Raw genomic sequence first — 25,247 nt, 5'->3', positions numbered from 1 at the left:
GCCTACGCCAGAGCCACAGCAACGCGGGATCCGAGCCACGTCTGCAACCTACACCACAGCTCACGGCAACGCCGGATCCTTAACCCACTGAGCAAGGGCAGGGACCGAACCCACAACCTCATGGTTCCTAGTCGGATTCGTTAACCACTGCGCCACGACGGGAACTCCCCTCCAACCAATTCTTAACGCTTTTTTAAGTAGTCTTCACTTCTTGATGTTTGGGGTGTTTGTTTCCTTTGGGGTGCTTTAATGTATGGAAATTTATCAGTAAAACTAATCTATCATTTGGGCTAAGAAATTACCGTCACCCTCACAGTCTTAAAGGGGCGGGGACTTGTAGTATTTTATGGTGAACCACTTCCTTGCCTGATCTCCTTTAATGCATGTGATATTGATTTCACTAATCTGGTTTGTCAGCATGCTCTAATACTCTGGGCCACCTAGAACATTTTGAAATCAACTGACTGAAGGAGCAAAGAGCAGAACTGAAAATAGCCTCTTGCCCACTAGAGACCCCACTCAAATGCCATCGCTGCTGTAAAGACTTTCTGAATCCTGAGTTCTTCCCTTCTTTAACATCCTGGCTGCTTTCTCATTTGTAATTAGGCAGGGCGGGGAGAGTTACAGAGGACCCTGGAAGTATCACATGTATGAAGCCATATTCCAAAGGCTCTGTCTTCTTCAAGATGATCACCCTAAATGATTTTCCCCTATTTTCCACCTGCTACCAGTTCATTGTTTCTCAGACTCTCTCTCCTTTCTCCTATATAATCTTCAAGATTTTTACTCTTTTGGTGTACCACTTCTATTAATTTTTAGTTAATCACTTTCTTTATTATTTCATCTTTTTACTTAAGGTAAAGCCTCACCTTAGTGCCCCAATCTCAAGATTTCTCGAGTAGGAGAACCTCGGGTTTCCTAAATCCCTCCACTTCTTTCCTCAGATTCTATCTTGGCCACAGAATCTTGCACACAAAAGTGGCTCTGTAAATAGTGGCAGAATGAGCAGATCTGTCATTGCTGCTAAGGAGACCATGATCACCTTCCTGTTTCTCCTTTTGCCTAGTCTAGTCTGTAAACTGCTTGAAATTGGTGGCCCCGGTGTTATGACTAGTAATTTACAAACTCATAAGAGTCTCATTTTGTAATAATCTAAACACAGTTGTCATTTTATTTATATTGAATTATGCTGAAAGGTATACGATAGCCTTGTCCGTTTGCCTTCCATCCATCCTTCCAAATGGACACACATATGTGCACACATACAAACACATTTTTTAAATTGTCATAGCAATTTTTTTGAAAAAAAAGAGTGAGGCTGAGACCCTCCCTGTTAAGGTAGGGTGGAGCTGTTCTCCCTCACAGCTCGAATTATTTGCTTTGGTAATCAACTCAAGCTAGTAAACAACCCGCAGCACGAGCTCAGCCTTTTCATGAGCCAAGTTCATCAATTTAAGACCAAAATCCATGTTCATATTTGCTGACACTATTTAGACAGCTTATATAACAACAGTCAACTCAGCTGGGTAGATAGGATAACAGTGATATTATAACATCCTTGGCACAGAAGATTTTAAATTAAAATAGAAGTTTAAATTAAAATGAACTAGCTTATGCAGCTTTTCAGAAAAACCCCCAAGCCACAAACTCATTCACCAATGACATATTTGCATTATCTACCCGCTGCTTTGGTCCTCCTACATTAATAACACTTAGCAAGCACAGGAGTTTGCTAGCAGGAAAATACATTTCAATTTCCTTCGATATGCCAACTGCTGAACAACTGTGTTTACTTAAGTGTCATACTTAAGTGTTTATAAAATTCTTTCATTTTACATCCACAACGCCTAGTAAAATGACCTTCTGTGTGAAATTAATGAATGCCTACTGTAATAAGAAAGAATCAAAGATTGTAAGGATTAATTATTGAAATGGAGTATGTCTAGCCTATTGTAGGCACTCAATAATGGCAACTGCCGTCAAATTTGACAAACTCATTAAACAGAAATGTAAGAGATGGCATAGTAAAGTAAAAATTTAAGCTTGGAGGGAGTCATAATGGGAGGCTGAGAACCTGCCCTTTAGACTTTGCAGGGAGCCAGAGATTCTGCCCCAGATATCACAGGGGGCCAAGCCAATGCCCTCAGGCCAGCCTTCCATGTCTGGGACTGCTCCAGGTTACACACCGGGGAGTCTCTCAGCTATTCTTGTCCCTGAAGCTTGAGATCCTTTCATAGGCAACTGCCTGCATATCATCCCTGATCATCCAAGCAAAGGACTCCTGACTGTGCCCCAAGACTTTGCCAAGCCCCAAATTGGAAAACTGCCCTGTCACCCCCTTCTTTTAAATAGTCATGGGACACTCATAAGCTCCTCTAAACAGAGGGTGATAGGCCTTACATATAGAGGGACGGAGATAAATTTGGAAAAGAAGCCCTGTCACCTGTATTTGGGTGGGACTAAATGGTCAAAAAAATCCTTGCCGGTAAGTCCTGAGATTTAGATTCCAGACCTAATTCTGCTGCTTCTATTCCTGGCCAAAACACATTTCTGGGCTGCCTTTCCTCACCTGATGATACTATTTCTTTCTAATTCTTGCTTTGTATGAGTTGAAAATTACCATTTAAATTACTTCCACTTTACCATATTGACCATTTAACTAATAAACATTTTTGTTGCTGCACTTTTTCTAAAGATAGCATACCTTTGTAGGTTAGCTTTATTCTACAGAATTTATCTGCTACCACTTAGTTCTGGCAATGAAAAAAAATATTGAGCTCAGTTCTTGACACAAATACTAAGCTTTGTGCATAATTTGGTATATCATTTATATTAAATAAAATGAATATGGCAATAAATGAAAAGAAAAATGAAATTCTTGAAACTAGAGTATGATTTAACACACAGTGTACCAGAATAGTTCACACCTGCTTTCTGGTTTTGCTCTTGAAAACCTATTTGTATTAGTTTCATCACAAACTCAAGCCTCAGATTCCCCCACCTAGGCCTCAGAGATCTTGGACATGTGACATTTGCTCTCAGTCTCTTCATTTATAAATTAAGCAGGTCTCTAAAATCCTGTCCACACTTTTGGTTCCAACTGTGATCCATTTTACAATCCACTGTGTAGGACCCGAAATCAACATAAATCCAAAAAGCATTATTTAAATCAGTTTATCTATCCATGAGTCAAGGATAATACCAAATATAATCTCTTCAGTTTTAGGTCTCCCAGAATCTCAGAAAACTCCTCACTCTGTGCTCCTTCTCATTTCAGGGTCTATCCCACAGGTTCATTTTTTACCTTACTGGTTGTCTCCCTGTGATTGTATTTGCTCTTATTTCTGTCTTCTGCATCTTTTAGGACAGTGGTCCATGGACTTAAAGAGTGGTCCATGATCAATCCTGGAGGGTCAGTGAAACAGAGATTACAAGGACCCGAGTTAGACTTCCTGATTCAAGATTTCTGGGGGTGAGGCGAGGGAAGCATTTGAACACGCCTCACTCACCATTCTAGACATGATAGTTTGAAATTCACTGCCCTTTCACCGATTCTGCGAGTTTGTTTAAGAGAAAAGATGCTATATTAGATTTTTACTGTGAATATAAGGGGGGGGGGGTGGAATGAGAGCAGTGGGGAGTGGGTCGTTAAAAGCTCTATCCAGGAACCTGGCAGCGCTGGTGTTGTCGACCTTTTTCGGCCAAGTAGAACTCTTGAGAAGAGAAAAAAGTCTTGGGACGCCCCACGAGACCATTGAAAGGTAGGGAGTCAGTGGTATAGGCCAAGGCTGTATGGGCTGTCAGGCCACAGGAAGTATGGGACAAGCCGCGAGCAGCAGTGCGCACCCTGAAGCCCCGCAGCGCCCGGGAGGACTGAGGCACCAGGCAACCTCCCCTCTCCGACTATCGTTGGCAACAGCTGGCGGCCGGCAAAGTCGGCGTGGCGGTAAAGGGAGGGACTTCCGGTCTCTAGGAGTAAATGCGCATGCGGCGGTCGGTCGGTCCTAGGGCTCTTCCTGTCGCGTGACCTTGAGGGCCAATAAACGTGCACAGCTCCAGGGTCACGTGCATCGGTTCCCATTAGCAACCAGAGGCTTCTAAACAACCCGCCACCTCTCTATCGCCGCCCCCCATCCTCCGAAGTCCAAGTTCTCTTGGTGACCCCGGGCTTGGGGGGCTGTGCTTGGCTTCTCGCGCTCCTCTAGGCCGTTGAATCCCGCCCGCCTGCCGCCATGGTGAGTACCCGGCCCGTTGGCGCCGTCCCGCCCCGAGGAGAGAGGCGGAGCTGGGGTCCCAAATGATGGTGTGGCCTGCAGCGGATGTGAGTTTGCCTCTGGGCCTCCCTGTCCTTAGGGGAGGCCGCGCCGGGTGCGGGAGGCTCTTTTAGCCTCAGCCTAAGCTCTTGGTGGAACCCTCTCCTAGCAGCCGCGCTGCACCACGTCGCTCTATTCCTTGCCCTGGCCTAAAGTGCCAAGTTATAGCTCACAGGTGGCTGACGAAGAGAGCTGGAGGGAACCCTCTAGCAGCAGAAGGCCCAGGACAGGATTTTTGGTTCTAAAAATTACCAAGTTTTTATACACACACACACACACACACCTTTGGCGGTGTTAATTATGTTAACGAACAGAGGAGGGAGAACGTGAATGAATCCAGCTTCCTGATGTGAGAGTGATGAGTCCCAGCCCCCTCATTTTACAGCTAGAAACTTGAATGACATTTCTTTTGTTTTCACTCGTTTGGAGGAGCGTACGTTTTCGGGTGAGCTAGAATATATCCCAGTAATCACTCCAGAGGATATAGCATACCATCTTAAATAGCAACTGTTCTGAAGTGTTCAGAAAAAAGGGTGAAACCAAGGTTGGGGGAACCACTGGAAATCCCTTAGAACCAGAATTCTTATTTAGTCCACCTCTGTGCCAAGCAATCTTGGCAGCTGAGTGTACAGCTGTACAAAACGACCATTCCCTACCCCTTCGTGGGCTTTTAGGGCCTGTCTCATTCATTCTCTTGATTTTCCTAAAATATTAAGAAGTTGAAGAAATGATGGTGATGTCACAAAAAAATTTGACATCTGATCACGTGCTATCTTCTGTCATTACTTTACATCAATTTGCAAAGCACCTACTGATGCTTTGGTGTCAGGCTAGTAAGTTGAAGATAATAATAGATTCTTGGGTTATTAAAAAGATAAATGAGATAATTCATATAAAACAGCACAATGTCTTAAAAATTAAGCATTCAATATATGATAGGTTTTATTAGTGGTACTCATTTTTTTTATTACATTTTCCTCCTCATACTTTTCATAGTAGAACTGTATATGGACTTTTGGACATGGTCAGGAACAGGGAACCATTTCTAGTACCTTTGTTCCTTTCCCCCTCACTTTATGGCCCAATCTCAGGACACTAGTGTGGCAGTGCTCTGGTAGGACTCTTGCTCTGTTTTTAGCTCTTTTTATTATTTTAATAGAATATTTCTGGAACAAAATTCAAAGAAATTTTGATTCCCCTTTTTAGATATTGCCCTCTTTTTTCTATGTATTTTAGAGTTGATCATCATATTGCCTGCTCTCATTAGCAGGTGGCGTCACTGGTGTTAATGGGGTTAAGTAATTTGGTAACAGAGAGTTGCGTAACCAGACATAAATCTGGTTTTTAATCCAGTGCTTTGGGTACTTACACCCATTCCTTTTTCTCTCTAATGATATGACTCATGTATATGCAGTGTACATGTGTGTTCATGAGGACACAAAGATTTGTGAGTGCCAGTTCTTCAGAGGATGCTATTTCTCTTACTGAGCTCAGCTGCCTATTTCTGCAACTTTTCTTCACTCCCATCCATTTTAGAGGAACTTTTCTGTCTTTTGTCCTAAAGTTCATCCTCAGTTTGAGTAATTATTTCTTCTTGGTCTTAGGACAGTCTTACTCTAATTGATGGAAGAGAAGATAACGAACAGCTCCATTCTAGAAGGAGCTGTGTGGTATAAGCATGCCCTCACAAGCTTACAGTCTAGTTGGAGGAGCCACACTTGGGGGGAAAAAAAGACAACTACTAGTATGAGGTAGTAATCAATTTGTGGTGTTTCCATATGAGTAGCAGAGATGATACGTGCTAGTTTTTGGAGGAAGGCATAACTGGAGTTACTGAAGGTACATTGGGAGGCTTCACAGAGTAGGTGAAACAGGTTTGGTCTTGAAGGATGGGTAGAAATTTGGTGGTTTTCTGGAGCATGCTTGTACTGGCTGGTAAGAGGCAGTTTTATCCATGTTTTCTCATCTCTGCATTCAGTGACAGTATGTTATTAGTAGCTTGAAATCAGCCATGCTGGGAGCATTTACATCATGGAAACCAGCAAGGGCTGCCAATCAGTTTCATACTCCCCACCCCAAATGCCAGTTGTTAAGCATTTACCTGCACGCCACTGTGTTAGGTTCACATTCTTGAATAGGAATGGAAAGGTACTTTTGTTCAAGGATTGGGTAAGGGGAGTGAAAGTATAAGCCGCAAATGTTCAGTCATGCTTCAGGCTGATTAACAGACTAGTTTGACTGAAGTAGAGTGTTCTTACAGTAGAATCCTGGGAAACAGGGTCAGAGAAAGAATTGCGTGAGTATGGAAGCCTTATGAGTGTAGATTGAATACTATAAACAATGAAGAATGATTGAAAGTTTCTTTATGGGATTTTTTTTTTTTTTAGCAAGTTGTGACTTTGTTTTGAGATGTTTCCAATTGTGGAATATTCTTGCCTATGCACTTATGTGACCAGAAGGTATAATAAGGTTTCTAATGGTGGTAGTCAGTTCTTTTGGTGGGGTGGGTGTGTGTGTGTGTGCACGCACGCACGCGTGCGCGTGCTTTTTAGGGCCACACCTGGGGCATATGAAAGTACCCAGGCTAGGGGTCGAATCAGAGCCACAGCCACAGCAACACAGGATCCAAGCTGAGTCTGTGACCTTCACCACAGCTCACTGCAGTGTTGACCCTTAACCCACTGAGCAAGGCCAGGGATCGAATCTGCATCCTCATGGATACTGCTGAGTCACGAAGGGAACTTCAGGTTTTGAGTTTTTTCCCCACATCCACAGCATGTGGAAGTTCCTCTGCCAAGGATCAAACCTGTGCCACAGCAGCGACCTGATGCCACAGTGACAACGCTGGATCCTTAACCCACTGAAAAAAAATTTTTTTGTATTTTAAATGCCTGGTGGAAATCTGTCTTGTGAGTCACAACTTAGGTGCATATGCAGCTATAACATGTATATGTTCTTTTACTTATTTAAATTCTGTCATTTTCCAAAAAGGATTTGGAACAGCAGAGTTGAGATAAGCTATGGAGTTAGATTACCTGGTTCTGATCCCTGCTTTCCCACTTACCAGTTCATTAGCATAGGTAAAATTTCTTCTCTGTATCTCAGTTTTCTGTCTGTAAAGTAGGATTTTATTACCTTTTTCAGAGGGTTGTATTGAGGATTAAATGAGAACATGCCTGGCACATCGTAACCTCTGAATTTCTAGCAGTTATCATCATTACTACTACTATTTCTAAAGTTTGGCGTTAGTTCAGGAGTTAGCCAATAATCAGTGTAAACCAAAAACATAAGGAACTTTTTCCTTTCCATCATAGTTACCAGTTTAACCAAAGAAGGTAGAGTCACGAAAGTAAGGCAAGTACATACCTCAAATGTGTTGGTTTACATGGGTCAATGTGCCTCAGTTAGTTGTTCGGAAACATTAGTCTACTGGACAATTAAACCATTAGAGAGTATCATGATATTTTGGGTAATTCCTAAATTATTGAAATTTAACATCTTGAATGGTAGAAATATTTAGAAGACTGTGGGGAGAGAAAAAGATTTGGTGGAGTTGTTCATATGCAGTTGGGGTACACATCTGTAGGTCAGCCTGTTATACTTGAGAGTCAGGTATATATAGGTAACTGTTGAAGCCTTGAGATAGATTATGTTATCAAAGAGAGGATAGAGAGTGACAAGAGTAAAGTTCCAAGGGCAGGGCCCTGGGAAGTGCAGATACTTAAGAGGCAAGCCCAAGAAGAGGAGCCTCCAGATGAGATCCAGAAGGGGAAGGTGGGGTTAGCAGTCAAAGAATGGAGATCAGTGGACAGCAAGACATCAGCCATAGTTGGGTCTGTAATTAAGAAGTTGTTGGTGAGCTTTACAAAGGCAAGTTGAGCAGCGTACAGAATGAAGATAGCAAGAGTAGAAGGGAAGTAGAGAAATGCAGTGGTAGCTGGAGAGAATCTCTGGTTTGGTTTGATTTTGTTTTTTAGTACAAATGAGGTTTGTGTACATAGTCTTTTCTATAGTCTGAAGGGAAGAAGAAGCCTATAGAATGTTGAGAGGGGGAGTAATTGGTTAACTGAAGTCCCCTAGGAATTTGAAAGAGAACAGATTAAAGCATCTTGAAGGAGTGACCTTTAGAAGGAGGAACTATTTCCATTCACTTGTCAGGCACGTGTCTGATGTGTGCCAGGCACTATGAGGAGTCTCTGGGATACTCAGGAAACCAGGTGGGCAGGGTCATGGCCCTCGTAGACTTATGTTCTAAGAAAATTGAAGCTGCCAAGAGGAGGTAAGGATGTGCATAGATGCAGCAAAGCCATGGTGAGGGACTTGGGGGTGAAGGAGATCATGCCTGGTGACCTTACTGGGGATCATACCAGTGGCCTTCACGATATCGGCAGCAGCACTGTGTGCTGAGGATGAGACGTAACCCTAGAAAAGAGGCTTGCAAGGTAGATTTTCATCTCTCACAAGAAGGCTATGATAGATCAGGTTATTCTTAAAGATAATTCTGACTCATTGAGTCTCCTCCATTAGATGTTCAATTTTATAATTTCCTTTTTTAATTTTCTATATAGCTATAAAATGAAAAAGAACTTTATCAATCTCTAGCTTATAGTTTTCAACTCATATCTGGTTTAAATCAAAACCGATTAATGCCTATTCCAAAATTAAACAGGAGTTCCCTAGTGGCCTAGGGATCCAACATTGTCACTGCAGTAGGTCCAGTCACTGCTATGGCTCAGGTTTGATCCCCGGCCTGGAAACTTTTGCATGTCGTGGATGAGGCCAGACAAACAGACATTATTTTTTTAAGCTGTATGGTATGGGATAAGGTTAAATTGTTGTAATAGAGATCCAAAAAAACAGTGGCTTAAAGAATACAGAAGTTGGAGTTCCCATCCTGGCTCAGTGGAAACGAATCTCACCAGCATCCGTGAAGACACAGGTTCGCTCCCTGGCCTCACTCAGTGGGTTAAGGATCTGGTGTTGCCATGAGGTGCGGTATAGGTTGTAGACATGGCTCGGTTCTGGTGTTGCTGTGCCTATGGATATGTAGATTGGACTCCTAGCCTGCTAATCTCCATATGCCACGTGGGTCCAGTCCTAAAAAGAAAAAAAAAAAAAAAACCCAATTGGAAGTCCCACTGTGGTGCAACAAGAATAGTGGCATCTCTGCAATACCAGGATGCAGGTTTGATCCCCTGCCCGGCACAGTGGCTTAAAGGATATGGCGTTGCTGCAGCTGCAGCGTAAGTCACTACTGCAGCTCAGATCTGATCCCTGATTCAGGAATTCCTTTTGCCATGGGGTAGCCAAAAAAGAAAAAAAAAAAAATACAGAAGTTTATTTCTCTCACACATAAGAGCCGTCTCACTGCTCATCTCAGGTGCCTGGGTCGGTGCTGCTTCACAAAGTCATTCAGGGATACCGTCTCCTTCATCTTGTGCTCCCCCAGCCCTCAGGGCATTGTGCCAACCATGCACATGCAACCACCTCTTCCAGATTTCAGAGAAATAGGGTGTGGCAAAGGTGTGCCCCATGTTGTAAGGCCCAGGGTTTGGGAATAGCCCTCATTCTTCTGCTTGTATCTGTTGCTGAGAAGTGGTCACACGGCCATACCTGACTTCAAGGAGGGGTGGGGGATGTCCACTCATTGGGCAGCCCTGTGTCCAGGAAGATGGAAAAAAACATAGTGAGCATCTAGCAGTCTCCACCACAGGATAGCCTGTGTGTTTTCTTTCTTTCTTTCTTTTTTAGGGCCACACACGCAGCATATGGAAGTTCCCAGGCTAGGGGGTCAAATCAGAGCTATAGCTGCTGGTCTAACCACAGCTACAACAATGCCAGATTCAAGCTGCGTCTGCGACCTATACCACAGCTCACAGTAACACTGGATCCTTTAACCCACTGTGCAAGTCCAGGGATCAAACCCGCATCTTCATGGATGCTAGTTAGATTCGTTACCTCTGAGCCACGAGGGGAACTCCTGTACGTTTTCATTGTTGGTTCCTTTATTGCATCTTTGAGATTAACTCATTACTTTTCTCTTTCAGGCAGAGTTGGGTCTAAATGAACACCATCAAAATGAAGTTATTAACTATATGCGTTTTGCTCGTTCAAAAAGAGGCTTGAGACTCAAAACTGTAGATTCCTGCTTCCAAGACCTCAAGGAGAGCAGGTATCAGAGGACTTGAAGGGAGCTCAGTGGAAAGGAACATGGATCCTTTCTGTGGCCAGCATGGGGTGCTGTAGCATAGGCTGTCCAAGCCATCGCTGCAGTATCATGGTCAACAGTTATTCACTGAGAGCAGCTCTGCTAAGCTTCATGGATGTGTGAAACTCAGGAAATTGGGTTGGGAGCCATCTGTTATCAGACACACACATGATAATTAGGGCATTGCAAAGTTTCAGAAGAGCAGTCAGGAAACTGAAGTGTTTGTGGGTTAAAAGATTGACTTGCTGTATTAAAGATTCCAGAACTTCAATTACTTGAGTTATTAATTATAAGACATAACAATTAGCAAAAAAAAAAACCTACGCAGGGTTTTGGGTTTTTTGGGTTTTTTTTTTGTCTTTATTTTGGGGCTGCACCCGCAGCATTTGGAGGTTCCCAGGCTAGGGGTTGAATTGGAGCCACAGCTGCTGGCCTACACCACAGCTACAACAATGTGTGATCCATGCCATATCTGCGACCTACACCACAGCTCACAGCAAGGCCGGATCCTTAACCCACTGAGTGAGGCCAGGGATCAAACCTGTGTCCTCATGGATGTCGGTCAGATTCATTTCTGCTGAGCCACAATGGGAACTCCCACCTATGCAGTTTATTTCAAAGAACTAGAAGAGGGGAAAACAGTAGGAAACCATGAAAAGCTTGCTGACCAGTACCAAAATTGTTAGTTGGTTTGCAGCAAGAGATGATAATTAGTTTGATTGGACCAACAATGGAAGGTAATAAAAGTCCATAGAAAACTTAATAATGGAGGATAATAGGGAAACCAATGAAAAGGACTGAGTAATATAGAGACAACAGATTACTTGGGGATCAGATTTTGGCACACTTAAATGTCACATAAGACGTAAGTGAAAAAGAGCTCCAAGTGAGCTGTAACTGTCATGAAGTCATGAACTTCAGGCAGTAGCAGAGACCATGAGGTGTAGACTATTACCTGTCTGATCTATTAATCTAATCGGATTCTCTGGCTTCCTGTCCCTCAGCAGATGTAAGCAACAGTCTAATCTGTCAGGGCCGTGGGACAGCTAGAGAAGGTACTTTGTTACTTAGTTTATGCATCAGAGTACCTTAATTGCTATTCAAACAATGAACATGGGTTGCTCAAAAAAAAAAAAAAAGCATATTCTTAAATCTGATTTGCTTTGTTCTATTAAAGAATATAGATTGTTCATACATTTAATAACAACATATCAAAAATAGTTAAAGTTCTCTTTTTTTAGAGTGGTTAAATTATGCTGGGTAAATGAAACACTAAAGAAGGGTGAATCAAATAGTACTAACTTGAGCATAACTGTGATAAAAGTTTGGTGCAACTTCATTATGTCCTTTTGAATGAGGAAAAAGATAACCTGGGATTGAGGCCGTAGCTCTTCACCTGCTGAGCATCTGAGGCCTAAAGGACTTTGAGGATGGAGACAGGGAGAGGAGAGGGCTGTGTCGTTGGAAGCAGGAGGCATGCGTGGAAGCTTTCTCAAGGATTCAGCTGTTGGGCATGAATTGCTGAGATTGCTGGAAATGACTGTGAGGATGAGTCACCCTCAGTGGAATCGTGAGCGTGTCACCTCCATCCTCAGAACCTGTGTTCAGCTGTGAAGTGAGAGGATAGGTGAAAGTGGCTCCAGGGTTCCCTTCCAACTCAAACATTTTCTGTGGGAGAGTGGATTGTTAATAATTTTGGGAGGATGTTCATTTTTATGGAGTGGTCAGTGGAACCTTGAAATAAGTTTTTTTTTTTTTTTGAGTCTTAAGAATGCTAAAAGAAGCAGTATATAATTACCACTGATTTTCTCATAGGTATTTACTAACATGTAGATGGTTTGTACAGTTATTGAACTGCTAGACAAATAATCTAAAGGAAAGAGAAATTACCCCTCTCAGGTGACTTATGAAGTAATTAAAATAATTAAATGTGATGAAACTAATTTCAGGGGAGATTAAAAAGTTTTTCACCGAAAAGCTAAAGAAAAAGTTGATAGTTGGGGGAATGTTTCTGAACACGTACTTGTTTGTATTAAAGGATGTGCACATTTGAAGAACAAGCCACAGTTTAATCTTCTAAATAGACATCAAAAATTAATTGAGCTTAAAAAAATTAATTGAGCTTAAATTATTTTCAAACTGTTTTATTAATAAAGAAAATAGTTCCCAGAGAGACTGTCAGTAACCCTTAAATCAATTCTATACGTGACATGGGTTTCTTAGTTTTGTTTTATTTTGTAAATGGTTTTTGCTCTTTATTCAGAGGCTTTGGGTTGTGGTTGTTTTTCAGGCTAGTGGAGGAGACTTTCACCATAGATGAAGTCTCTGAGGTCCTGAATGGGTTACAGGCTGTGGTCCATGGCGAGGTGGAGTCTGAGCTCATCAACACAGCCTACACCAACGTGCTACTTCTGCGGCAGCTTTTCTCACAAGCTGAGAAGTGGTACCTCAAGCTCCAGACAGACATCTCTGAACTTGAAAACAGGTAGTAAAATTTGTATCCACACTTATGACAAGGAGGCCCAAGCACAATCTTAAAAGTTAATGAATATCTTTGCTGCTTCTTTTCATGTGTGAGAAAATTTGGGTAGGGTAACAGCAGAGCATCCAGGTACATCCAGGTGCCATGCGTTCAGTGTCTTCTTCAAAATGCTGTTTCCACTGTTTCTCAGTGTTATAAAGGCCTTGGAGATTATGAGATTGCTCTTCAGGCTATTATTAATTATTCCTTATGGGATCTTTGTTGCCCTGATCATTATTATAGTAAGTGTTTAGAGATAGGTCAACTGAGAAATGAAGAATATGAAACAGCTGAAAAACTAATTCAGATACCATCAAGTCACACGTGGTATTGCAAGTTTGTTTCTAAGTAATTTGCATTAAAATTATATTCTACTCTTTAAAATAGGAAACATTTTTTCAAAGTTTTATAATGTGAACAGTATCAAAAAGCCCCTTAGTTTTTAAAAAATATGGTAAAGTCAATGAAATTGAAATTCACACTAAGAAAAGTCATGCCAGAGATTGGAAAGACAGACAGCAAGCCCGGGGCTGTTCGCTAAGCACAGCCATGCAGCGGCTCATGGACATGCTGAGCAACACTGGTGGTGGCCTCAGGTAGGTAAGGAAACCATTTTGCTCCTCCAACTGTCAGTAGGAAACTAGTGAGAAAACTTTTGAGAAACTGACCTACTAAGAAGCTTAAAAGAGTAGTTACTGCCATTCACTCTGTAAGCTTTTGCACAGTCAGCCCCCAGTGTACCTTTGCAAGTAAAAGGAAATGTTTAGGTGGATCACCCCCAAACCATCCGTCCTCTTGAGAATTCATCATACTCTTTTTCAGTAGATATGAACTAGTTCTGCTCTTTCAAGGATCTCTATTAAAATCAGTTTTCCTTAAATATCTACCAGCTAACAATATATATTATAGAGCATTCGCCCTTTTGCACTTCAGAAATACAGAGTTGACTACAAATTTCAGACATAGTTGTATTAACATTGTCTTTTAGTTCTAGCAATTACATTGTACACTCAGTAGGTACAAAATACTAGATGCTATGGAAGATTCAAATTTGAGTCCATGGAACTTGGATTCTTGACCATTAGTAACTAAGTATTATTTTTGATATGGTGAAGTTTTATTCATCTTGCTCTATAGTCTCTGGCATGTTATAGAGATTGATATCAGTCCTTTTATTCCTGTGTGTATAATACAAATCGGTTCTAAATGCGTCTTTTCATATTTGCTTTTATCTTCCAGAGAATTATTAGAGCAAGTTGCAGAATTTGAAAAAGCAGAATTTATATCTTCGAATAAAAAGGTAATTTTTGGTCATTCCAAGTCAAAAGCTTAGTAGCCAGTGTTTAAAATCCTCAAGTGGGAGTTCGCAGTGTGGCTCAGGGGAAACGAATCTAACTAGCATCCATGAGGACGCAGGTTCAGTCCCTCTCCTTACTCAGTGGGTTAAGGATCTGGCATTGCCATGAGCTGTGGTGTAGCTTGCAGACGCGGCTTGGATCCTATGTTGCTGTGGCTGTGGTTTAGGCTGGCAGCAGCAGCTCCCATTCGACCCCCTAGCCTGGGAACCTCCACATGCTGCACAAGTGCAGCCCTAAAAAGACAAAAATAAAGTAAATAAAATAAAATCCTTGGAGTTCCTGTCGTGACGCAGCAGAAAATAATCCGACTAGGAACCATGAGGTTGTGGGTTCGCTACCTGGCCTCGCTCAGTGGGTTAAGGATCCGGCGTTGCCATGAGCTGTGGTGTAGGTCACAGACACAGCTCGGATCCCGATTAGACCCCTAGCGTCTACAGCTCCGATTAGACCCCTAGCCTGGGAACCTCCACATGCCGCAGGAAGCGGCCCTAGAAAGGGCAAAAAATAAAATCCTCAAGTGGCTCAGAGCATTCAGAATTAAGGTGAGAACTCTCAAGGAAAAGCATTTGACTCAAGAACACAATTCAAGACTTACCTCTCACATTTTTAGACAGAAGAAGAAAATCTTTGGAAGTAACTGAAAAACTTTGTCTACCATTTCTCACACACATGCATGCATACATGAAGTCCCTGCAGTCCACCTGCCTCCCAGCCATGTGGGCTCTTCACTCAGACAATGCGGAGCCCAGGCTTTGGGGGCGTGCATCCTGGCACTGTCACTCCCCAGCTGTGTGACTCTGAGCAGGTTACCTAAGATGGCTGAGCCATGTTCTCCTCATCCATCAAGTGCAGACAATGCTAGTAGTTACCTACTTCTCTCTTTAATCATGCTCATAATCTGCAGTGACCACTGAGCATATTCCATTGTGTAGAATTACCATAAATACTGGGTGGTGTTGCATAGTAAAACGCTGCTGAGATGCATCCGTGAACATTACACATACAAAACAATTATCCAGTTATTCCTCTGGCTAAGAAATTTTTGGGTCAAAAGGCATGGGTTCTTTTGTCTGAATATATATAGCTAAACCGCTGGCATATTTGTGTCAAGTTAGTAATCAGTAATGTAGTTGTCTAAATTCTCATCATTATTAGTTTTTCCCAGAGCCTGGGGTTCATACAGAAAGCTCTGTTTCAGCTCCCACAGTTTAAAAGCCCCGTCCCTAGATACTAGAATCTATATATGCTCTGTCTTTTAGCACTTTCCCGTCCTCCTTTCTCTTCGATCTATTGTTGTTGTTTTTAAGGTATGAGGAGGACAGGTTTCATTTTCATTTCTAACTGGCATTGAGCACTGTGGGCCAGGTACCGGTCTGAGTACTGGGATATAACAGGGAACCAAACCAACAAAAACCTAGCTGACATCCCAGTGGATATGTTTACACAGTGTCTTCCTCTTAGAAAGTACAGGCATTCTGTGATTACACATAATTTATCCTGTGGCGATTTCAGTTTGTTTTCTGTATTTCGTTTCAGCCCATCATAGATAACATAAGGCCAAAACTTGCTCCACTTAATGAAGGTGGAGCAGCAGAACTCCTAAACAAGGTAATGTTGCCATCATTTGAGAAATGTCAAACCCTCTGAGGATGTATGCTCACTGTCTGCACAGCTCTAGAGTAGAGAGACTGGGGCAGAAGGCATTGATTTCTGCTTTAGTCCACTGAGGGTCATTGGCCTGTCACAGTAGTTGTACTTAATGGTATCTGGTGGGCCAGAAGAGGACACACTTAGCTCCTAAAGAGTGTGATGCAGCTCTTGATTGCATCTTTTCATGATGAAGTAAAGAGCATGGAATTTTGGACAGTGTTTATTGATGGACATTTGAAGTTTATGATCTGTAATAACAATGAAAGGACTTTTTTTTTATAAGGTGTATAAAAATTACCAATACACAACTATTTTTCATGACTCCTGTGTTCTTAACATTATGCTAGATATTGTTACATAAAAAGAAATGTAATACGTGGCCTTTTGCTCTCAGAAATGTTATAGTCTCTTTGGAAATGGAGAACTTATATTTCGGAAACAGAGACAGGAAACTGCTGACCTGTGCAGCATAGGGTGGCAGAGAAGACACTGTTCCTTATGAATAAGAGTAGTTAAGGACAGGCTCTTGAGAAAGGCAGTGCCTCAGCTGGGCTGATAAGTGAAGACAGATTGAATTGTCAGAGGGAAGTGAAGGACATGGCTGGCGGGGGAACCGAGCGGCAGCAGTCAGAGGCAGTGGAGGCTGACATGCCTTGGAGCAAAGCCCAGGCTCTCCGCCTGGGTATGCTGCATGTGCTGGGGTATAGTAAGAAGAGACTGGATCAAGAGATGATGCTTATAATAGAACTACTGATCAGCAAGGGACTTTGGCCTTGGCTTATCAGAACCGTCTAGGGGCTGGGCACGGAGTGTTGGAACAGTGGGGATTGTGTTTTAGGATCAGTGGCCAATGGTGTACACAGTGTAGGTGGAGGACAGACCCAAGAGTTGCTGGCTCAGCTAGGTAGGAGATGGTGAAGTGGATGACTTCGGAAAAAGGCTGAGAACAGAGGACTGAAAAAAGTCTGGGAGACTGTGAAAGAAGGATCTAGAAGACTTAGAGCTGAAGTTGACTCACAGGTGTTGAGGTTGGTGTTCTGGGTGAAACTGGGATATTTCCAGTAACTGGGGCATGCAGACTTTTGAACTATTATGTAATTTGAATTTAATTTAAAAATTAAAAGGGAAACAAGTGATTTCAAATATTAAAAACACTTTGACTAACATAAACTTGAATTTACTCACAAAGGAAATTTTAAGACTTCAAGAAGAGAACGAGAAATTAAAGTCAAGGCTAAAGGCCACTGAAACACAGGTAACCAAGAAGTACTTTAACAAAATTGTTGGAAGAGTGACTTGCAGACTAAATGCTGACTGTGTTTTGTCTAAACTTGATTATAGGCAACAAATGCATTGGATGAGAAGTCAAAGCTAGAAAAAGCACTGCAGGATTTACAGCTTGATCAAGGAAATCAAAAGGTGAAATCAGTTTTAGCTATCTTTTTCACATTTTCTAAATATAACCAATTTTTAAACTTTAATAAGTCTTGTTTACTGTTATGCTCCCTGAGAGGGAGGCCACCACTGTTGTCCTGCATCAGGACATCCTTGTCCACCAAAGGCCAGGTAAGGGCCTGGTCAGGGCAAGGGGACAGATACACAGCTCATGTGCCTCACATGTCTTGAGAGCCCTTTTGCATACGAGATGGTCATAGTTTTTTCTTAAGTTCTTCCCCCTTTCACTTTGCCATTCCAGTTACAGTGGGGGAAAAAAAGGAAAGGGAGAATTTTTAGTTAATTGGATTTGTGACCAGGGCTTATTACACAGAAATTATTACTTTAGTTTCCCTTTGGTAAGTATGACAAAATAGAATGAACTTACTAGTCGTGCATCCTAATCCATCTTTATCTCACAGTGGCTCTGTAATACAGTGAAATCAGTGTTGAAGTTTTCCAGGCTTGTCTGAGTGTAATGACTGGGTATCACTCCTCCCTGGAAGTCATGGTGTGCGAGGTTCTCCCTCCCGTAAAAGCTGTTGAGATGCTGTAATAGGATCATGTTGGCAGGACCATTTGAGTGAATTTTCAGTGCAGCACCGGCTTTTCTAGTGGTTGTAGTACCATTGTGTATGTCTGCTAAAGAATCCTAGGGAATTCCCCGTTATGGCTGAGTGTTACTGCCCATATCCATGAGGATTCAGGTATGATCCCTGGCCCTACACCGTGAACTGTGGTGTAGGTTACAGACACTGCTCGGATCCTGAGTTGCTGTGGCTGTGGCATAGGCCGGCAGCTACCGCTCCAATTCAACCCCTAGCCTGGGAACCTCCATATGCCATGGGTGCGGCTCTAGAAAGACAAAAAAAGAATCCTTAAACCTACTTCATTAGACACTGGTTGCACTTTTTCTGTGGAAAATTTCACACATATACAGGAGTAGAGAGAATAGTGTAATGAACCCCAGGTACTCGTCACTCTGCTTTACCAGTCAGTCATCAGGACATGGCCAGTCTTATTTCATATTTACCTCTACTTTCTTCTCCCCTCCCCCATGCTTTTTTTTTTTTTTTTTGATGTATTACATAATTTCATCTGTAGATATTTTTAAATAGAAGGATACTTTTGGAGTTCCTGCTGTGGTGCAACAGAATCAGCAGCGTCTTAGGAGCATTGGAATGCAGGTTCAGTCCCTGGCCTGGGACAGTGGGTTAGGGATCCGGCGGTGCAGCAGCTGTAGTTTGGGTTGCAGCTGTGGCTCAGATCTCATCCCTGGCCCAGGAACTCCATATGCCTTGGGGCAGCCAAAAAAGAAAAGAAAAAAATAGAATGATACTGCTTACATGGTTTAAAAAAAAAATACGTGATTTTCAATCATTATATGCCAAGGACCATAAATTTATAAAACAGCTAAATACTCTAGAACAGCTTTATAATTTCTCACAAGTAAAACAGTTGGACACATTTTTGGATGGTGAATTTGTTTTAAAAGCCATTATGGACTTTGCTCCAATTTTACTTTTAAGATTTTGGCAAAAGTAAAATACAGGCCTTTACCAAATGCAATGAAATAAAATCTTTTTAAGACCAGATTTCAAAAATGAGTAAGAAATGTTTCTTTTGATGATAGTACCCCTTCGTCTTGATATTTAGCAATTACATACCATTTTCCTGTTTTATTAATATAACTTTTTTCTGTTATAAATGTTACCTAGTTAAAAATAAGGTGCAGGCAGGGAGAACATCCAGCTGCTTGTATTACACTGACAAAGTGTACAAATATGTGCATATCAAATTAACATTAAAAACTCAAAGTCTTATAAATTTAACAAGCCATATAATCAGTAAGCATTAATTAGGCTCTCATAATATTTTATTGTAAGTAATGACTAAAATGTATCTTACATTTTTCGATATAAATTGTAATTGATTTTTCCATCGGTATCATTCAAAATTCTTAACAGGGATTTTTTTTTTTTCACGATGATTTTTTTTAACTTTTCAAAAATGGAACCTACTTGCCAACCCTAGCTCTGGGAAGGAAACTGCCTTGTCAAATTTAGGATCTCACCTCTCTTTTCCACTTTGGAATTCTGGTAGTTCATAAATCATACTTTACTTACTTAGAAATCAGTGACCACTGAGTGTCAGCCTACACAGGACGCTATGTATTGGGGGCTGAGGGTAAACTAGGCAGGCTGGTGACCTTCATGGGGCTGGAGCAGCAGACTAGGCTAGCAGGGATGCTGAAGTGCACATGCAACACACAGCACTCTCTGTTTCCATCACCTGTGATGTTGAATCTAAAACAGTTACTATTTAGGATGCCAGCATGAAATTAAGCACTTGTATGTATTCTTCACAGGATTTTGTAAAGGCCCAAGACTTGAGCGACTTGGAAAACACAGTTGCTGCTTTAAAGAGTGAATTTCAGAAGACACTTAATGACCAGACCGAAAACCAGAAGTCTCTGGAAGAGAATCTAGCCACGGCCAAACATGACCTCCTCAGGGTGCAGGAGCAACTGAGCATGGCTGAAAAGGTAAGATTTGTTTGTTCACGTCCAGTTAAGTGATGAACACAGTGTAAGTGTAACTAAGGAAAATGTTGGACAATTGCAAATTCACCTTATTTTTTCTCAAGGTATTAGGCAGTTTGTATTCTAAAGATTTGTCAATTTCAGGCACTGAGATTCTGCATTAAAATATCTGTGATGGGAGTTCCTGTTGTGGCTCAGTGGTTAACGAATCCGACTAGGAACCATGAGGTTTCAGGTTTGATCCCTGGCCTCAGTCAGTGGGGTTAAGGATCCGGCATTGCCATGAGCTGTGGTGTAGGTTGCAGACTCGGCTAGGATCCCACATGGCTGTGGCTCTTGTGTAGGCTGGCGGCTACAGCTCCAGTTAGACCCCTAGTCTGGGAACCTCCATATGCCTCTGGTGTGGCCCTAGAAAAGACACACACAAAAAATATCTGTGATGATAAAAAAAAAAAAACAAAAAAAAACACACTCCTTCCTGTTGTGTGGTAAATACGCCACCACAGGTGGCCTACACCCACTACCTTGCACCCCTGTATTTCTCTTTCTGATTGTCTCTCTTACAGTCTGGCAGAGGGATGGGAGGCTTTTTAAAAAGTATTCTATACCTTTTTCTTAAGGTATATGAAATATGTGGAGAACTGGTTTAGTTTTTGTTTTTGTTTGCTTTAGGAATGAGACTCTTAAGAATAATGGGCCTAAAATCTAACTGAATTAAAAATCCTCCTCCTGGAGTTCCCTGGTGGCTTAGCAGGTTAAAGATCTGGCGTTGTGGCTCGGGTTGCTGCTGTGGTGTGGGTTCCATCTCTGGCCTGGGAACTTCCACATGCCATGGCTGCAGCCAAGAAAAAAAAAATCCTTTTCCTAAAATATTGGCACTACTTTGGGATTTGGAAAAAAGAGAGTGCTTGTTTTATCTGAAAATGAATTTATTTTTTCAAATAGATTTCCCATGCGTGTGGCATAGTATGTTTGAGTTACTTGCTAATACTGTATTTGGGGAAATGTTACTATTTTATTGTCTTCTTATTTCAAAGAATGTATTTTTAAAGTTCAAATAGTCTTAATTTTATGTAAGTATATATATGTATTTTATTTAGAAAATAATATAAACAGAATCTTAGTAAAATTAGAGCAGAAAATTATACATTTTCATCAGATTTGTTCTCTCCTTAGATGTTTCTTAGTAATGTGCTGACTTTTTTGCTATGCAGGAGTTAGAGAAGAAATTCCAACAAACAGCAGCGTATCGAAACATGAAAGAGATTCTTACCAAGAAGAATGACCAAATCAAAGACCTGAGGAAAAGACTGGCAAAGTAAGCGCTCCTGACCCTGCTTCTCAGATTGTCCTCCCCGCTGCATTGTTGTCTGCCCTTCATTAAATCTAATCTTGTGTCTGGAGAGGTCAGGCCAGCAGGGAGCTGCTCTGTCATTCAGTCCAGAAGCCTGCGTTTGAGGGAAGCAGAGGGGTTGTGGCCAGGCCTCGTTTCTAATGCCCTCCAGGGTTTCTTCTTAGGTTCAGCCAGACTGTTAGAGTCACGCAGGGCTGCACTAGGCTATTCTTGGCAGTGGATTCACTTAGCAGAACGTTGGGCAGGGCTGGGCACTTCTCAGTGGGCTCCTGCATCAGTCAAGACCTGGTTGTGCTGTACCCTCACGTGACAGTTTAGGTGCTAGAAAGTGAGGTCCATGTGTGGCTGCCAGAGGCAGTATGGCTTAGAAGTCCATGGCCCACATAGGACTTGTGTCTCTGGTATAGGCAGGGACACGGCTGTGTACAGGAACTCACTGCAGACAGGGAAGCCTAAGCCGTGGCTCCCACTGCAGATATATAGCTATTCACAGTTCTCCTGGTCCAGATGGAGTCTCCCAATCAAGGTTATTTCTGTTGTCAGCAGTTCTGCCTGGAAACTCAACTGTCATTTCATCCTAATCAGGGTTCCAGGGGACCAGAGCTGGAAAGTGAATCCAAGGTCAGATTTGTTCTTAGAGAAGGGGGTTTGTTAACCCTTTACCCACAAAACTGTATCAGCTCTTTGTGACCATCAGGGTGTCAGATCATTACTGAATCTGCTAAGCTATCATGGATCTAGATGCCAAATGTAGACTTGGAGCCTGAAGGTGTTGAGCAGTTACCTGGTCCATCCTCCACCTGCTGCAGGATCCCCTGAGTCACCCTTGTCGTGCCTTGAATGTATCTGACTTCTACTTTAGCAGTGTTTTCAGGGAAAAATGAAGTGTTACTGGTTAAGTCACTGGAGATATTTTGGCAACAACAGCAACAGGTGAGGTATCATGATGGTATGCTCTTAATTTAATAAATATCTATTTCCAGATATGAACCTGAAGATTAAAAACTAAAGAAGATTTCATCTGAAGGCTGCCACAGTGTGAAAGTACAAAGCTGTTTCTCACCTCAGGCATGTATTTGAAGCAGTTTATTATATTCCCTGTCTTTATTTTTCTATGATTTAGAGTTTGCTTCTAATATTTAGAACTAGAGTTCCTATTTCAGTTAACTAATTGAGAAGAGAGAAAACTTACCGACGGATTCTGGCCTCTTGTCTCAAACTCCTCTCTGCCTAGTGCTCCAAAGTCTTAGTTAAACTGCAATGAGAACTTCATAGCAAAAAACAGGCTTTTAGAGTGGGAAGAAGAGACTTACTCTTTTGCATTAGTATAAAGAGTACACCTTTTCAATAAATGTTAATGCCAGCATTGTCTGTAGTTGTACATTCCCCAGAGTAAAAGTAAATACAGAATTATTAAATATAATTACAAATAAACCTTATTTTTTAAAATGAAATTGATTTCTTTTCTCTATTTAATTATCAAAAATATATGAATTTATTAAAAATATGAATACCATCCATTATAAGCATGATTTTTACCAATTACAATGAAAATTAACAGTGAATATGAGGATTCGATTAACTCCTTCAGTTTCTCTGGCTCAAAGCTGTGTTTAGCAGAGGAGGGTCAGACATTTTTTGTAGCACAACTTATCATGAGTCTGTATCAGTGATGGAAAAGACAAAGCCATCCTGTACTTTCACAGTCGAGAAAGGATCTGGGCTCAGAATAAATGTGATCTTTATATTTCAGGTTCCAGAGTATTCCTTTATTTTTTAAACTTTTGTATTTAAATTTTTTTTTTTTTTTTTTAGGGCTGCACCTGCAGCATATGGAAGTTCCCACGCTATGGGTCGAATCGGAGCTACAGCTGCTGGCCTACACCAAAGCCACAGCAATGTGGGATCCAAGCCGCATCTGCTACCTATACCACAACTCATGGCAACGCTGGATCCCTGACCTACTTAGCGAGGCCAGGGATTGAACGTGCATCCTCATGAATACTAGTCAGATTCATTGCCACTGCCCCACAATGGGAACTCCGAAATTTAAAAAAATTTTTTAGGGCTGCACCTGCAGCATATGAAAGTTCCTGGGCTAGGGATCTGATCAGAACTGCAGATGCCAGCTTATGCCACAGCCTCAGCAACACCAGGTCTGAGCCTCATCTGCAACCTACACTTCAGCTGTGGCAACACTGGATCCTTAACCCACTGAGCAAGGCCAGGGATCAAACTCTCATCCTCAGGGCGCTATATCGGATTCTTAACCTGCTGAACCACAAGGGGAAATCCCAGCGTATTCCTTTAAATTACATGTTAGGAGTTCCCGTTGTGGCTCAGTGGTTAACGAATCCAACTAGAAACCATAAGGTTTCGGGTTGGACCCTTGGCCTCACTCAGTGAATTAAGGATCTGACATTGCTGTGAGCTGTGGTGTAAGTCACAGACACAGCTAGGATCTAGTGTTGCTGTGGCTATGGTGTAGGCCGGTGGCTGCAGCTCCAGTTAGACCCCTAGCCTGGGAACCTCCTCATGCCTCAGGTACAGCCCTAGAGAAGACAAAAAGACAAAAAAATATATAAAAATTAAAAAATTAATTACATGTTAAATGAGAACACTTTCAAAAAATTTTATTCAATATAAAATAAATTACCATGTAAACTAGCTATAATGGAAAAAATCATTATATAAAAAATTAAATTACCAGATCTCAGATTCAGTTTTGGAGTATTTATTTATTTACATGCAGTTATAGGAACTGCATTTTCAAGAGAATTTGATTGTATATCCATCAGTCCTGCTTTTTCTTGTATAATTTTGAGTAAATCATTAGAAATTAGGAATCAAATCTGCAGTGACTAATACGGCAATATACTATAAGGATAAACAATATACTATAAGGATAAAGTCCATAAAGCAGTAATGCCTCAGAAGGAAAGTACTTACTTTTTTTTTCTTTTTTCTATTTTTCTTTTTTTTTTGACCACCCCATGGTATATGGAGTTCCCAGGCCAGGGATCAGATCCGAGCCCCAGTTGCCACCTACACCTCAGCTGCAGCAACACCAAATCCTTTAACCCACTACACCAGGCCCGGATCAAACCTGCATCCTGGCGCTGCAGAGTGCACCACCAATCCCATTGTGCCACAGTGGAAACTCCAGGAAGTACTTAATCTTAACACATTATTTAGAAAGTAATTATTGCCACTTCCAAAGGCAGAGTATCACACCCTAAATGAATATTTTATTCTCCAAGAAGAATCCTAATGGGAGGACAAGGCTCATTATCTTTATTCCAGCTTTTAATACTAGCCTTGAATTTGATGTTTTTCTTGTAGGTTTTAATGTTAAAATACTGAAGGAACAAATTATAATGGGTAAGATAATTTCCCCAAAAAAGGACACAGAGGGGAGTTTTTAAAAGACGGATGCATCAGAGAAGGGAGGGAAAACATCCACTAACAAGCCAGCACTTACTGTGTAGTTGTCACTTGTCCCTCACTGGGTCATTCACTGGGTCCTGTGGGTTCTGTGTCTTTCAAGCTTGTACTGAGGGGTCCAGTCTCACCCTGGACAGATCTCTCCAAAAACCATTCCATTATTTATGGACCAGCTTATTCTATGTAATTTAGAAATAGAACTATTGCTTAAATGGCTTGTGTACCTTGCAAAAAAAAAATCTATTTTCTCGTTATATGTGTCTTAGTTTGATGCCCATAGGAAAGGAAATTATGTTGAGAAATCTGTGTTGCTGGATAGTATTTTGACTTGGTTTTTTTTGGTAGCAAGTTTTAAATATTCCATATAGCATATTCCAATTCAATAATAAATTCAAAAGTATTTATGAAACCTTACAAGGTGAC

At 41.5% G+C, this 25,247-nt stretch overlaps 1 protein-coding gene across 1 annotated transcript; it reads left to right on the top strand.

Moving 5' to 3' along the window:
• Positions 1-4,061: 4,061 nt before the first annotated feature.
• Positions 4,062-22,829, top strand: LZTFL1 (leucine zipper transcription factor like 1). Its single transcript, XM_047771939.1, has 10 exons — positions 4,062-4,235; positions 10,361-10,485; positions 12,812-13,006; positions 14,282-14,342; positions 15,937-16,008; positions 17,240-17,305; positions 17,392-17,469; positions 19,853-20,029; positions 21,241-21,344; positions 22,364-22,829. Exons 1-10 carry the CDS (start codon positions 4,233-4,235, stop codon positions 22,380-22,382), a joined length of 900 nt encoding a protein of 299 aa, XP_047627895.1. The 5' UTR covers positions 4,062-4,232; the 3' UTR covers positions 22,383-22,829.
• The last annotated feature ends 2,418 nt before the right edge of the window (positions 22,830-25,247 follow it).

Source organism: Phacochoerus africanus, chromosome 1, assembly GCF_016906955.1.
Source record: "Phacochoerus africanus isolate WHEZ1 chromosome 1, ROS_Pafr_v1, whole genome shotgun sequence".
Classification (NCBI taxonomy): domain Eukaryota; kingdom Metazoa; phylum Chordata; class Mammalia; order Artiodactyla; family Suidae; genus Phacochoerus; species Phacochoerus africanus.
The sequence above is the reverse complement of the archived record's forward strand: the minus strand, read 5'-3'. Positions and strand labels throughout refer to the sequence as shown.